General features: G+C 40.1%; 1 protein-coding gene across 1 annotated transcript in view; it reads left to right on the plus strand.

The window, feature by feature from the left end:
• Positions 1 to 10,242: 10,242 nt before the first annotated feature.
• The window catches only part of LOC143275974 (uncharacterized), a 76,191-nt gene continuing 71,568 nt past the window's right edge, over positions 10,243 to 14,865 (plus strand). The window contains exon 1 of the mRNA XM_076580333.1: positions 10,243 to 10,387. Within this exon, the coding sequence (XP_076436448.1) occupies positions 10,294 to 10,387 (94 nt within the window). The 5' untranslated portion in view covers positions 10,243 to 10,293. The remainder of the gene's footprint in view (positions 10,388 to 14,865) is intronic.

Below are 14,865 nucleotides of genomic sequence, written 5' to 3' on the forward strand. Positions count from 1 at the left end.
CTCTCACCTCCCACTCTAGACCTTCTTCCCCCAACTCCTGTGACTCTCTCTTAATGTCCATAACCCAGTCTGTACTCACATCTCTGTCCATCCTTGCTTTCTTTCCTGACTTAGGTCTTGCCTTTACTTCCACTGTCATTTCCATTTAACAGTCCCTGAAGAAAGACCTGTAATCTGAAACGCTGGATGTTTCTTATCACATGCGAGTTGTGTTTTACAACCTACACTGGCTACAGTTTTCTTTTTAACTTTCTCTGATTGTGAAAATAATACTGTGACCAAGCTTTCAGCAAATTACACTTTGAACTTTTGAGGGCATTTACCTAAATGTTGTTGAGACTGATTTTCAAATTTTGGTAGTGGTTTGTGGAGGGGCAAGGAGGCAGTCTATTTAGCCATTACCCTTAAACATATTGTGTGTCCACAGCTAAGCGATGTTGGCATGGAGTCTTCCCCAAACACCCAGCAGTACATTTCCTTGCAGTTAGGGCAGTGCTCAGCTTGTCCCTCTGACTCCACGGGTTGAGCAATGAGGGTCTGCTCTCTTCTTGCATTCTCTGTGTCTGCCATGGTTGTTAACTGGGAGGATTGCCTGAATGTTGAAACACATGTTTTCATTTGGATTTGTGAAACTTAATATACACAAACCAAAGTGTACAACAATATAAAACATACACAATACTGCTTTTTTTTCTCTCTTTTTTTCTTTTAGCTAAACTGAATTTATCTGCACCCATGAGATTAACACAAAAGCAATTTAGTGTTTTAGCCTGCCTTCAAATTTTCAACATAATCTACCAGTTTATGCAATGATCACAGACATGAGCCATTAGTCAACACCGAATAGCAGCTGCATATCTAATTAATCTGTGGTAAGCATTTTGTGTAATACTAATGTCAACACTAGTAAGTCAAGTTAATACTTCTATTGTTTGATGTGTGACACATGTAAAACACACACAGAGGTTCTTTTTTGTTTTGTTGTTGTTTTTAAATGCACACATGAAAGGACAATACATTCATTTAAATATTATGAAACACAAGTTGGTCAAACTGCTGTCTTTTTCAGACCGGGAGAACTAAAGGGAAGAAAAAAGAAATATCAAATAAGGAATGAGTACTCTCATCCTTGATAAGACAAAGGCACACAATTCACACCACTGTTGTTTGATCTACCCATCAGCTGGCATACAAGTATATAAAGGGTTCAGAGAAATACACCCGCAGCAGCAATGGTTTGAATTATTTCCCTTTGTCTTTTAAAAGTCACTGAATTCCTTGTTTCATTGTTTGTTTTTTTCCATTTATTTACAATGTCTACTGTTTACTCTATATAGTTTGAATAAATAAGACAAAAACATGCCCAAAATGACCACAACCTTTATTCAAGGTCACTCCACCAATCTTTTCTTGCTGTTGAGAAGCTGCCATGTTTGGTAATGCTGTTAAGTTTCATTTGTCAGAGAATGTTTGTATAAATAAGACAAAAACATGCCCTAAATGACCACAACCTTTATTCAAGGTCACTTCACCAATAATCTTTTCTTGCTGTTGAGAAGCTGCCATGTTTGGTAATGCTGTTAAGTTTCATTTGTCAGAGAATGTTTGTATCTTTAAAAAACAACAACATTAAATAGAATAAAAATCAAAGGCAAAGGATTTGACCATATAATTCTGATGCAGCTCAAAGTCAATCATTGATAACTGAAATGCCAGTAATCCAAGTCACATTTAAAGTAGACTGTAATGTTACCTCTGACTAAGGTTACTCAGATATGCTTTTTTTTTCTTTTTTAGTTGAATTTTTAACAAGAATTCTCAGTTTTGCAAAGGTTTTTTTTTGGGTTTTTTTTTAATCACTGACAAGAATTCAGAAAAATATACACAAAACATCAAGAACCAGTTTCTTTGACACTGTTATCCTAAACCAAGGTCAAAGGTGTTTTTAAAAACTTTTTTAATCAACAATTTTTCTTACCTTTCATGCAAATATATGTAGAGATCTGCCTAAAAACCTGTTGTACACTATCTACTGAAAGGCTGTCCCTATTGTAACGTTGACCTTTGGCCAAGGTCAGAGATCAACTTAGGAAAAATATTTCAGATTAAATAGCTATTCATCTCAACTCCATTAAAATTAACCCAAAACTTCATCCAAAGGTTGCGGGCATCATTTATTTTTCTTCTGCATTCGTGCTCTGCCACTGTCACATTTATCTGCAACCTATCATTGTTTTTGCCCCCCATGGTTAGACAGCCATACTCTGTCGTCTGTAATGTGGATTCTAAGTATGTTTAAGTTTCCCAAACCCACCAAATGCTGATATGGATTATGGGACTCTTAATGTACATATTTGATCTGCACGTTGAAACAAATAAAGGTGAGGCACTAGCAGTTTTGCCAATATGTTGACTTGAAATGGCACAAAAAACAAAGAACCAAAAACAAAAAAAAAAAAAAAAAAAAGTTTCCAGCCTTCACCCACCAGGATCTATCCCAAGACCCTTGGACTGAAAGTCAAACACTCTCATCAATTGGCAATTTGATGTTACTAAACTTTCATTACTCTTAAGAGTTAGAGCCAGTACAAATGTTACAATGGTTTCTTTCACTTCACATCTTTCAACTAAAAAATCAACATTTTCAACTGATTTTGATATTCTATCCCAAACATCAAAAACTACATGAAAATTGGTCAAGAATAATATGAATCTGTCTCTGGCCCTGTAGTGGCTTTAATTCTTAGGTTTAGCAAGAAACAGGATGCTCTAACTTTAACCTTCAGTATGTCCAACAAGAAGCTCGGAAATCTGCTGGCTGGGTGAAGGTCAGCCAAAGAAGCTCTGCATTCTTTTGCTGACTTTGAGTAAAGGTCAATCAGAAGCTCTACATTCTGTTGCGGACTCTGAGTAAAGGTCAGTCAAGAAGCTCTGCATTCTGTTGCTGACTCTGAGTAAAGGTCAATCAAGAAGCTCTGCATTCTGTTGCTGGCTTTGGGTGAAGGTCAGCCAAGAAGGTCTGCGTTCTGTTGCCGACTTTTGAGTAAAGGTCAGTCAAGAAGCTCTGCATTCTGTTGCTGACTCTGAGTAAAGGTCAATCAAGAAGCTCTGCATTCTGTTGCTGGCTTTGGGTGAAGGTCAGCCAAGAAGGTCTGCGTTCTGTTGCCGACTTTTGAGTAAAGGTCAGTCAAGAAGCTCTGCATTCTGTTGCTGACTCTGAGTAAAGGTCAATCAAGAAGCTCTGCATTCTGTTGTTGGCTCTGGGTGAAGGTCAGCCAAGAAGGTCTGCGTTCTGTTGCCGACTTTTGAGTAAAGGTCAGTCAAGAAGCTCTGCATTCTGTTGCTGACTCTGAGTAAAGGTCAATCAAGAAGCTCTGCATTCTGTTGCTGGCTCTGGGTGAAGGTCAGCCAAGAAGCTCTGCATTCTGTTGCTGACTTTAAGTAAAGGTCAATCAAGAAGCTCTGCATTCTGTTGCTGGCTTTGGGTGAAGGTCAGTCAAGAAGCTCTGTGTTCTGTTGCTGACTTTGAGTAAAGGCCAATCAAACTCTGCATCCTGTTGCTGACTCAGAGTAAAGGTCAATAAAGGAGCTCTGCATTCTGTTGCTGGCTTTGGGTGAAGGTCAGCCAAGAAGCTCTGCAATCTGTTGCTGACTTTGATGTTTTGTACATGTCAGTCAGCCAGGAAGCTCTGCATTCTGTTGCAGGCTCTGAATAAAGGTCAATCAAGAAGCTCTGCATTCTGTTGCTGACTTTGATGTTTTGTACATGTCAGTCAGCCAGGAAGCTCTGTATTCTGTTGCAGGCTTTGAGTAAAGGTCAATCAAGAAGCTCTGCATTCTGTCACTGGCTTTGGGTATGGTCAGCCAAGAAGCTCTGCATTCTGTTGCTTACTCTGGGTAAAGTCAATCAAGGAGCTTTACATTCTGTTGCTTACTTTGAGTAAAGGTTAATCAAGAAGCTCTGCAGTCTGTTGCTGACTTTGATGTTTTGTACATGTCAGTCAGGAAGCTCTGAAGCTCTGTGAACGACTTTTTTTTTTTTTTTTTACAACTGATTTTGATACACAGACAAAAGTAGAAGAAGAAAAAAAAGAAGAAAAAACAGAAAGGCCACCAGTCATTCAAATAGCAGGAGCAATATAAATGTTGATACAAACAGTTCATCATAACAATACTGGCCGCAGGAAGAAGAAGTCACATTTTTGCTACATCTTGTTATCTTTGAACCAATTACAAACTTCTTATATTTTAAATGAAAAATCATATGAAGAAAATTCACAGTAAAAAGTTTTTTCATCATTTTGTTACCTTTGAACTATTTGTTTCCTTCTTTTTTTTCATTTTTATTTCACGAAGCCATATAATAGAAATTTACAGTATTTGTTTTGTTTTCTATGTGATATCTGTAACTGCTGATCAGACTTCTAATGATTCTCCCATTTATATTACACACAAGAGCTGAATGATTTTCAGCCACATTTCCCTCTGTAACACTAGTGAAATATTTCACTGTAATATGCTGCAATTCAGTTTCTATATTGCAATTTTGTTTTTGTAAAAAGTACTTTCAAGCTTTCTAAGAATCACGTTCGACCGTGTTCTGAATCTTTGAATAAGTCAAATGGTGCAGTTTACTGCTGATGCCGACGGAAAAACTGTTGCACTATGAGTAACTGACTGACCTGTACTCAGTATAATCGTATTTGAAAAGAAAATGTGTCTTTTCTAAATATGAATTATTGCCAAACATTTCTTCACCAATACTGGACAACAGAAAATAGAAAAATTCAGCTTTATGATACGTTTTACCATGACAAGTTCAATCAGACAAATCGTTGTGCTCAGCAGTTCAGCTCTAGATCTAGTTTAACCACAACTGGAATTCATTTAAAAATTTCCAAAAAACACTGTGTTTGAAGTCAATAAGAATGCCTGACTCAAGCAGTACTGCTCGAGATTATCTGAATCAATTTCAAACTGACATGCATTTCCGATGCCGTTTACTCCTGATAGGACTGAAACCGGCAAAGATCGTTTAGGTGAGTTAGAAGTTTGTCATGAAGTGTCATTTACCGAATGAAATCAATTGAATGTTTCCTTGAAAATGATTGATAAGTTACATATTACACCGACTAAATCCGAGACAAAAATACCCTTGATTAAATGAATGGAAGAAATCGTACGCATGTTGAAAAAATCTTGAAGTTGAGTCCTCTTGAAGACGTTTCTCTTGGATGTGACGTTTTGGATCACGAGCCTTTTGAAGGGTGATAACTCTCATTGCAAGATGCAAGTGGCTTGGAGGCGTGGCTCATATCTCTATCATCATATCACTTCATATCAATTAATGCAACGGCTCGGTAGTCTTTAAAGACTTTTTGCAGTCATTTAATAAAAATTGTAGTCCATTATATGAATATCTACAATGATCGAGTTTTTAAATATTTTATTTTATGTCCACATAGTGCTCTTATCAGTTGATAGACTTACACAAAATAACGCCCACTCACTTTTAGTGGATGTACCTTGTATGTGTTGTCATTTTGAAAGACTCAAAAATATCGAAATGTCTGCAAAACGCTCTCCTCTCTCTCTCTCTCTCTCTCTCTCTCTCTCTCTCTCGGGGTCAAGGGGAAAAACCGGGTAGGGGATGGCAAAGGAACGGAAAATTGTGGAACCAGAAGTCCAATCCCCGATATACCTTAAGTGTTGTTCTCAGCGGGAATCTGGACGTTGATCAGTACATAATTGCTGTTAAAGCAGTGATTTCAAGAGGACTTTATCAAGTTCGGGAAAGCAGCCGTTTGACCTCTGTCCACATCTCTCAGTGTACGAATAGCTGCCACAGTTGCTCAGTTGTTGGAATACGGAGGACATTGTGTGTGTGTGTGTGGTGTGCGCCGTGCGTGAGTGAACTGAATCTGAATCTCCCGTCAGTGCAACTGTAACGGGAGCACAACGTGCTGAACAACTTATAGGAGGTGCAGATACTTTCAGGCAAAAGTGCTCTGTAATTCTTGCTGCCACGGAAGCCTGAATAGCCCCAACAAATAAATTCTATCTTGTGATTTTAATGTGGTGTCATCAGTTTATATGGACTGATGAAAGCTGAACTGATATATGTATGCTATCCATAACTTTTATTGCGACCTTTACTTGGTATCGCACAGGCATATTACACGTAATTCAGCCGATATAGCCACTAACATGTCTTTATGGATTATATAAACTTTGTCTGTGCACACTGGACACACAACTTCTTAAAACCCATACCAAAACCAGGAAAGGACCATCGTCAGGTAAGCGGCTACCGAATCTTAACCATGCAAAACATTGCTGGAAAGCTCATGGAACGCATGATAGCCAGGAAACTTGCAAGGGATCTTGAACACAGGCACATTCTCCCTTCAAATCAAGGTGGTTACAGAACAGGCAAGTCCACATGGGAAAATGCAGCTGCTTTTGCATATGATGTATATGAAGGATTTCAAAGAAAAGAAGAAACACTAGCAGTAGCAATCGACATTGAAGATGCCTACAATAAAGTCCAGTTTGCGCACCTCATGGAGCTGCTACTAAGGTATGAAGTAAGTTTGACACTGACAAGATGGATAGCAGCTGCGCTTCAAGAAACTGACCGTCATCCTACGCCTCGGATATTGGATGTCTGCACCTTCTAAACTATCCACGGGACTGCCACAAGGGTCTCCGCTCTCTCCTGTCCTCTACAACGTCTACACGAAGGGCCTTGCAGACTTAAACAACAATGGAATAGCTCGGGTCCTTACTCTTGCGGATGATAGCCTGGTCTTCAAAACTTCGAAAGATGCTCAGGAAAGAACCAAAGCCGTCCAGAAACAACTAAACAATATTGCTCAATGGTGCAAAGACACAGAATCTTCCATCAATCCAGCGAAAGCCCAAACGTTGCTGTGCACCCTCAACAACAGAGCCGCGAGCAAATCACCACCACCTGTGTCATTCAGTTCGACGGGATTCAGATCGAGAAAACCGAATGCCTACGCTACCTAGGAATACAGTTCGACAGGAGGCTGACCTTCAGAAAACATACGGAAAATACTGTTCTCAAATGCAAAAAGGGCCTTTCAGTTTTAAAAGCAATGGCAACCAAAGGTATTGGACAACGCCACCTCTTCCTGCTATACCAATCACTCGTCCTCAGTGTGATCGACTACGGACTTGGGCTAACAACACCATCTCAAAGCAGCCTCCTAAAATTAGAAAGAGTTCAAAATGAAGCTATGAGGCTGATCCTTGGAACAACCTGAAAAGACACGCCCAAGGAAACAATGCTTGACCTTCCTTAGTGCAGGCCAGAAACAAGTTAGAACAGGTTAAGATCTACTTCAAAGCATTAGAAAACCCTCAAAACCCACTGCATGACGCAGTCAAAGAACCAAAAGGCAGCCGTCTAGGACGAGGAAGATCATGGATGGGGCAAGCAGAAGACACAATCCAGCTAGTATGCCGACTACAAGACCTGAAAGAAACAAAAGAATGGGAGAAAAAACCCGAAAACCTCAACCATCTATTCAACACAGCCATTTCACCCACTCTAGGGAGACATTGTCGGGAATGGACAGAGGGCAAAACTGGTGCGGAAGTGAAGCTACTCATAGAAGAAAACAGTAAAGAAGAGGACATCATCATATACACAGATGGCTCAGTCACCAAAGACCAATCTGGCTGGGGATTCACTGCGAAACAAAATAGAAAAAAACAATTAGGAAGAGAATGCTGCCTACAAAGTCACAACCTCCAGCCTGACGATGGAAGTTGAAGCTGTGACACATGCCCTCCAGTGGCTATCGTCTATCCATATGCCCGGAAACCAACATGCCATGATTCTAACCGACTCAATGAACCTCATACAGAAAATTGAAAATGGAATGGGAAGCCCAGAGTGGCATAAGGCAATGCGCAACTTTCAGATTAAAAAACTCACATGGTCATACTGCCCGGGACATGCAGGTGTTAAGCGAGCTGACAGACTTGCTGGTAACGCAACACCAACGAGCGGCCTACATCTAGGAAAATCGGAAATCCTCAGAAAAGTCAAAGAATATAAAAAAGAACAGGTACAAGGCCATCACACCATCGATCGCCTCAAAGAGATAAAGGCAGAGAGAGGGAGCGGCCGTAAGTCTAGCGTGAAACGGGTCACGGTAGAGCACGATGCTTTGCAAATCAAACAAATATCGGCATCATTTCCAAACCAACATTGTGCAAATTTCTTCAAAACGGAACAGAGTCTCTGTGGGCTTTTCCAAATACAATAGACTTGGCATCGCAGAGATCTTTTCCCATCCCTCTTGCGGCCAATCAGTGGCAACCTCTGTGCGTGTGTGTGTTTGTGTGTATGTGTGGGTCTGTGTGTTTGTATGCGTTTGTGCATGCGCGAGGGTGTAAGTGTACACAAGTGTCAGGAGAATTCTGTTCACGTGCGTATGTGTGTGTGTGTGTGTGTGTGTGGGGGGGGGGGGGGGGGGGGGGGGGGGTGAGGGGGGTAGAGGATGAGGTATGTGTGTGTCTGCATGCCTACACTGTGGAAGCAACGGCATATTGGAACGTGCGGGTGTGCATATGTATCTCTTTGTATATATGTGTGTGGGGTTTGGGGTGGGGGATATGGGCGTATGTGTGTGTGCTTGTACAAGTAAGTGTGCCTTTATATGTGTGTGTGTGTGTGTGTGTGTGTGTGTGTGTGTGTGTTGGGGCTCATGTACGTTTATGTGTATTTGACTGTGCTTTCATATCTGTGAAACTGCATGTTTGGTGCATATCTGTTATGCATAATTTTTGTTTATGTGTGTGTATGTGTGAATGTGTGTCTGCTTTTTTTTTTTTATAGATAATTTATTTTATTTATTTATTTATCTATTTATTTATTTTATTTTCATTATTATTATTATTTATTTATTATTTTAATGATATTTTTTATTATTTATCTATTTATTTTATTTTAAAAAAATTAATTTATTCTATTTCATTTTATTTATTTATTATTTTATTTATTTATTTATTTATTTATCTATAATTATATATTTAATAAAATTTATATATATATACATTTTTTTTTTCAAGGCCTGACAAAGCGCGTTGGGTTACGCTGCTGGTCAGGCATCTGCTTGGCAGATGTGGTGTAGCGTATATGGATTTGTCCGAACGCAGTGACGCCTCCTTGAGCTACTGAAACTGAAACTGAAACTGTCTGGTCATTTTGAGATTTCATCATGAAATCACTGAGAGTTTTCGTTTTTCTTTTTCTTTTATAAGTCAGCTGAGAATCTCTGACGGCCACTGTACGTGGTTACACCGTGACGGCACGAAATAACTTAAAATTTTCGGGGAGTTCATGAACTAATTTCACAACCTCAGTTACTGTAACATGTATATATACACTCTTACGGCCAGGAGGACTTTTGGACAGTCACTGGGCGTAAGGATGGTGGTCCCCAAAGCTGAGATAACTGGCCCACAAGACTGCAGCAGAAAACCTGTCGGACGGACCCAGTGCAATTTTGCCTCCAGGGTGTGTTCAGGCAGCGGTTGCGGGGAGGGAGGGAGATAATGTGAAAGGGGATGGTAGGTAGTTTGATCGGAAAAGCAGGGAAACTTCCATTTCAATTACAGCTTCTCTCAGAGAGTGCTGCCCATATTGTTTACCAGTTCTATGTGCCGGCAGTGGTTACAGTAGCTGGCCACAGGCCAGAAGACTTTCAGATGTAATCGTTTCCAGTTCGTTTTCCACTGTTGTCTGTGGTTGAGATGGAGATGCTTGGGGAAGGGGAGGGGAAGGGGGGTGAGGGGTAGGGGTGGTGGGGAGGCGAGGGGAGTAGGAGTATGCATCGATATAATAATCCATTAGGTGCTTACGGAACTTATAAATAATTCGATCAAAATATGTAAGCAGGCTTTGCTGCCCTTTTTCTCGCTTGTTTTCCTTATGGTCGACCTTTTTTCTTTAAGATAATGAAAACCCTTCATGTCATCATGAATAACACTTTTCATTTCGCTTAGAGACGTGAAAATGCCCTTAATAGTCAGCACTACTTATATACGTGTAGACAGATTTAGATCATTCGCGACCTTTGTATCGTGTTAAGTGCGGAAAGGGCAACCACAGCGACTTTCGTTTTCGGTCTCTGCATTGACGTCATCGTCGCGCGAGATATGCAAATCACACGAGAATGATATGCGATTGACACACTCCGGAGAAGATGGCATGCGGTTAAGGTCCGTCACATCCACAGATCGACATACATTTCTAAAATGAACTGGAAGTGTCTACTTGTCGGTCTGATCCTGGTTTTCCCAGGAACTTTAATCAGCGTTGAGGGGCGATATTACAGCGATGAGAGCACAGGTAAGTGTTCAGTGAGCAGACGATGTTCTTTTTTGACTGGCAGCAGCTGTCTGCTTCGCCTTGCCTCAGAGGGCGGTAGGCGGAATGTAAACATTAGGGGGATGAGAGATCGATCGATTCGATATAGGAAAAGAGCGGTGATCGCAGCAAGGATGACAGAACGAACGTAGTTGCCATACCGTGCCCTGCCCTTTTTCTTTTTTACCTAACAGTATGAGACGATTTTTCAAATTTGTTAGTCCTTGTAAACAGAAGATTGTTGTTGCTGGTGTATATAATAGTTTAGTGTTGTAACTCCAGGCAGCATAACAGTATTTTAATTGATAATGATATTTTGAAATGTGGTGGTAATATATTGATAATCAATGGGTTTATAATTATATGTTGAAAAAAAGTTTTTCAGATGCCCTTTTGGGAGATTTCATTTAAAAAAAAACAAAAAACAAAACCAAATCAAAACAAAATCATCAGCTCCAGTAATTCTCCTCAGATATCAACTCACCCAGTCAATGCAGTAACTTTCTCAGAGTTATGGAATTTTAGCCAGCTCATTCCATGGAGTGAAAGTGAAATGTTTCTCTACCTTTACCTACTACCTTTCAATTTTCACTACGTTTCATACCAGTTACCTTTTAATTTTGACTTGTGTTTGTCATGCTGCACCTGGTGTAAGTTTGAACTGAGGCCAGATTTGAACTGAGATTTTATTTGAGCGTGGTGAGTAGGGAAGTTTATTCCAGGTAACAGGACCAAGAGATGAAACGGCACGCTGTCCATGTAATTTCTTTTTACGAATGATTGCAATGAACAGGAACAGGTTGAATGAACAGGTTTAACAAGATCTGACAAGTACTGTGGGGGCATACCAGAAAAAGTATGAAAACACATGCCAAAAAGATTTGTTATCAGTTCTCTGAATTCTTTGAGCAATAGGCAGCCAGTGGGGTTTCACCAGCAGAGGTTTGGTGTGGGTCTGTCTTCTAAGAAGCCTGGAAGACAAGGCCGCTGCAGCTTTCTGAACTTTTAAAATACCATCAATCAAAAATTGAGGAGATCTGGCTAGAAAAGAGTTACAAGGTGAGTAATCAAGGCAAGACATAATCAGGGAAGTGACAAGAGTTTTGGTTGCTTCAGCAGTGAGGACACGTTGAACTGAACTTATTCTATAATCTATGTAAATCGAGGTTTGCACTTTGGCAGAATTTAGTCACTTGTCATTTGATTGAGAGTCTGTCATCAAGCATGATGCCTAAATTTCCAACTGATTTAGAGAAGGGGCAGAGGATTGATCTTTCACCCTATGCTTAGCCCAGCTTGACTCTGTAACAGTTTGAGTTTTCATTCTCCCCCCCCCCCCCCACTCCCCTCTCTCTCTGTGTCTCTCTCCCTCCCGCTCTCTCTCTCTCTTCGTCTCTGTTTCTCTCTGTCACACACACACACACACACACACACACACACACACACACACCCCTTTCATCACCCCTTCTCTCTGTTAATGTTATTATAAGCTATCTCTCCTTTCTTCCCTTACTTTCTTATTTCCCTCTCTCATTCATGCGCATGTGTACTGTGTTTATGTAGAGAGCATTGTATTTATCTGCAATTTATTCTGTTATTTTTCTTGCTATTGTTCTTGTTGCTATGTCAGTATGTGGTGTGTATGTAATTTTTCTTTTCATTTTTCTTGCTTTTGTTTTCATATATTTCCTTGACTGATTTATATATTTTTTCTGTGAGGGTAGGATGGAAATAGGTCAATAACTTCAAGTGCTTATTCTTTTACTCTCAAGAAAAAACAAGTTTTACTTAGACCTCTCTCTGTCTGTCTCTGCCTCTGTCTCTCTTTGTCTCTCTCTGTCTCTCTCTGTGTGAAAGAGGCTGGAAGAATTATGGCTTTCCGATTTTAAAAGCACTTCCAGTTGTAAAAAGTGATAATAAAAGTGGCGTTAATTTATACAGTTGATAAGACACAGGGAGAGAGAGAGGGAGACAGAGAGAGAGGTATTCAGAGAGAGACAATTTCTGATAAGAGAAAGAGGAACAGTGACAGAGACACTGTGAAAGAAAGAGAAAGAGAGAGCAACAGAGACAGACAGAAAAAATGGAGAGAGAAAAACAAACAAAAACACATACACACAAACTAGGTACATGTAATTTGTAGGTGTGTGAGCATTCACACCCATGTTGCCTTAACAACAACAGAGAGACCCTGACTGTAAACCAGTAGTCCAACAGACAGAAAAAATGGAGAGAGAAAAACAAACAAAAACACATACACACAAACTAGGTACATGTAATTTGTAGGTGTGTGAGCATTCACATCCATGTTGCCTTAACAACAACAGAGAGACCCTGACTGTAAACCAGTTAGGCCGTTGACGTCATCCGCGAGCTGTGTGTAGGGTCGGGTGGAGGGTGTCTTGTGGCACAGGGTTCCCTCCCATCCATGGCGCCATCGGAAACAATACTTTACTGGCCTAACTTGGTTACATGGCTATCTTGCTCCACCACAGTTCCTGACTCTATTACCTTTTGTTGCCTTTTTTTTGGAGGGGGGCGGGGGGGGGGGGGGGGGGGGTTCTTTCATTTTGTTTTGTAACTCTCATCATCTTTCTCCTTGTTCTTATTTTTTCATTATTTTTCTTTGTCTTTCTTTTCTTTTTCTTTTTCCCCCCAGCAGATGTGATGTAGTGTTTATGGCTCAGTCTGCATGCTTAAAAAAAAAAAAAAAAAATCAGCGCTTATAGCTTTTAGAGGCATTTGATTGGCTGAGAGCGGGCGGGCCCGTCTTTTCACTGTTAGCTGCGCGAAATTTGGCCAAGCAGAGCAAACCAATAGGCCCAGTTTGCATCAGTTTGACATGGTAAGTATATGTAACACCAAACATGGAGTATAATACAAACTCCTCCTTTTTACACTTCCTTGGAATTGAAACTGAACTTCTTTTTCTTTTTTTTTTTTCTCTTTTTTTTCTTTCTTTTTTTTTTCTTTGTGTGTGTGTGTGTGTGTGTGTGTGTGTGTCTTTTATTCCATTCTTTCTTTTTCTTTTTTCTTTTCTTTTCTTTTTCTTATTACTTGTTTATTCTTTCTCTTATGTCACCCTTTCTTTCAATCAGGAGGGGCAAAGATCTACAGATAGGAGAAAAAGAACCTTGCTTGAATTTTTTATCCTCCAAATGAATTGAATATGTATTCAATAAATTCTTGGGTATGGGAATGATTTTTCTTTTCCGTATTTTCTTTCGCTTAGTTGACCCCCCACCCCCTCCCCCAACCCCAACCCCCCAAACCCCTCAGAACTCTGGTTAAGAATTCTTTGAAAAAAGTAGTGATGCATTTTTTGGGGAAAAAAAATTAATGACGCAGAAAAGATTGAAAAGAAACAAACTTGCTTTTCAGTGTGATGATTACCTTTGGTTTTTGGGTTGATGATGTAAAAGTTTGCCACCTAAGTTAAAATATGAAAAAAAAAACACACACAAAAAAAACAAAGAAACAAACTGCTATGTAGGGTCATGCAACTTGAACAATACAGACATGGTGCATAAAAACTTCAGAAACTCTTCATAGATAAGATCCACCAAAATACTTGGGTCCTGCCATGTGTAGCCATGGTTTCTGGAGCTGAACTTTATTTACCATTGTCGTGGATCTGCATTATGTGTGGGCTGCCCTTTACAGTGTGCTATTTACCATTGTCGTGGATCTGCATTATGTGTGGGCTGCCCTTTACAGTGTGCTATTTACCATTGTTGTGGATCTGCATTATGTGTGGGCTGCCCTTTACAATGTGCTATTTACCATTGTCGTGGATCTCCATTATGTGTGGGCTGCCCTTTACAATGTGCTATTTACCATTGTTGTGGATCTCCATTATGTGTGGGCTGCCCTTTACAATGTGCTATTTACCATTGTTGTGGATCTCCATTATGTGTGGGCTGCCCTTTACAATGTGCAACTAGGATCCCAGTAAGGAACAACTAATGGGCAAACTATTTAAAGCTTTGCACTGGGCAAAACTTACCAGGGAACATTGTTAACTGCCAAACTGACAAGAGCTTTGCACAGAGGAAAACTTACCAGGCCATACAACCTTGTGATCCACGCATGGGTGGGGGAGCATATTACCACAATATCAGCACATTACATTTACAGTCAGCAGTTTGATCAAGAAGTGATGGCCGCGACGTTAGAACCATTACTGACAATATGACTGAACCCTCAGTATGCCTGGAGGCTTAAAGGTGCATATTATCACCTGAGGACATTATTATAGAACTACTTTCTCAATTGAATAAGGATGTGATGGACATGACATAAGAATGCTTGCTGAGAAGACAAACAAACTACCAATTTCAAATTGGAAGTGAAGAGTCACAGCCAAAAAAAGCACAAAGTATGCCCTACACATGCACACACATGCTGACATGCCCACACACAGAACGCAAACACATATATGCATATATGCACACACACAC

Source organism: Babylonia areolata, chromosome 31 (assembly GCF_041734735.1).
Source record: "Babylonia areolata isolate BAREFJ2019XMU chromosome 31, ASM4173473v1, whole genome shotgun sequence".
Lineage (NCBI taxonomy): Eukaryota > Metazoa > Mollusca > Gastropoda > Neogastropoda > Buccinidae > Babylonia > Babylonia areolata.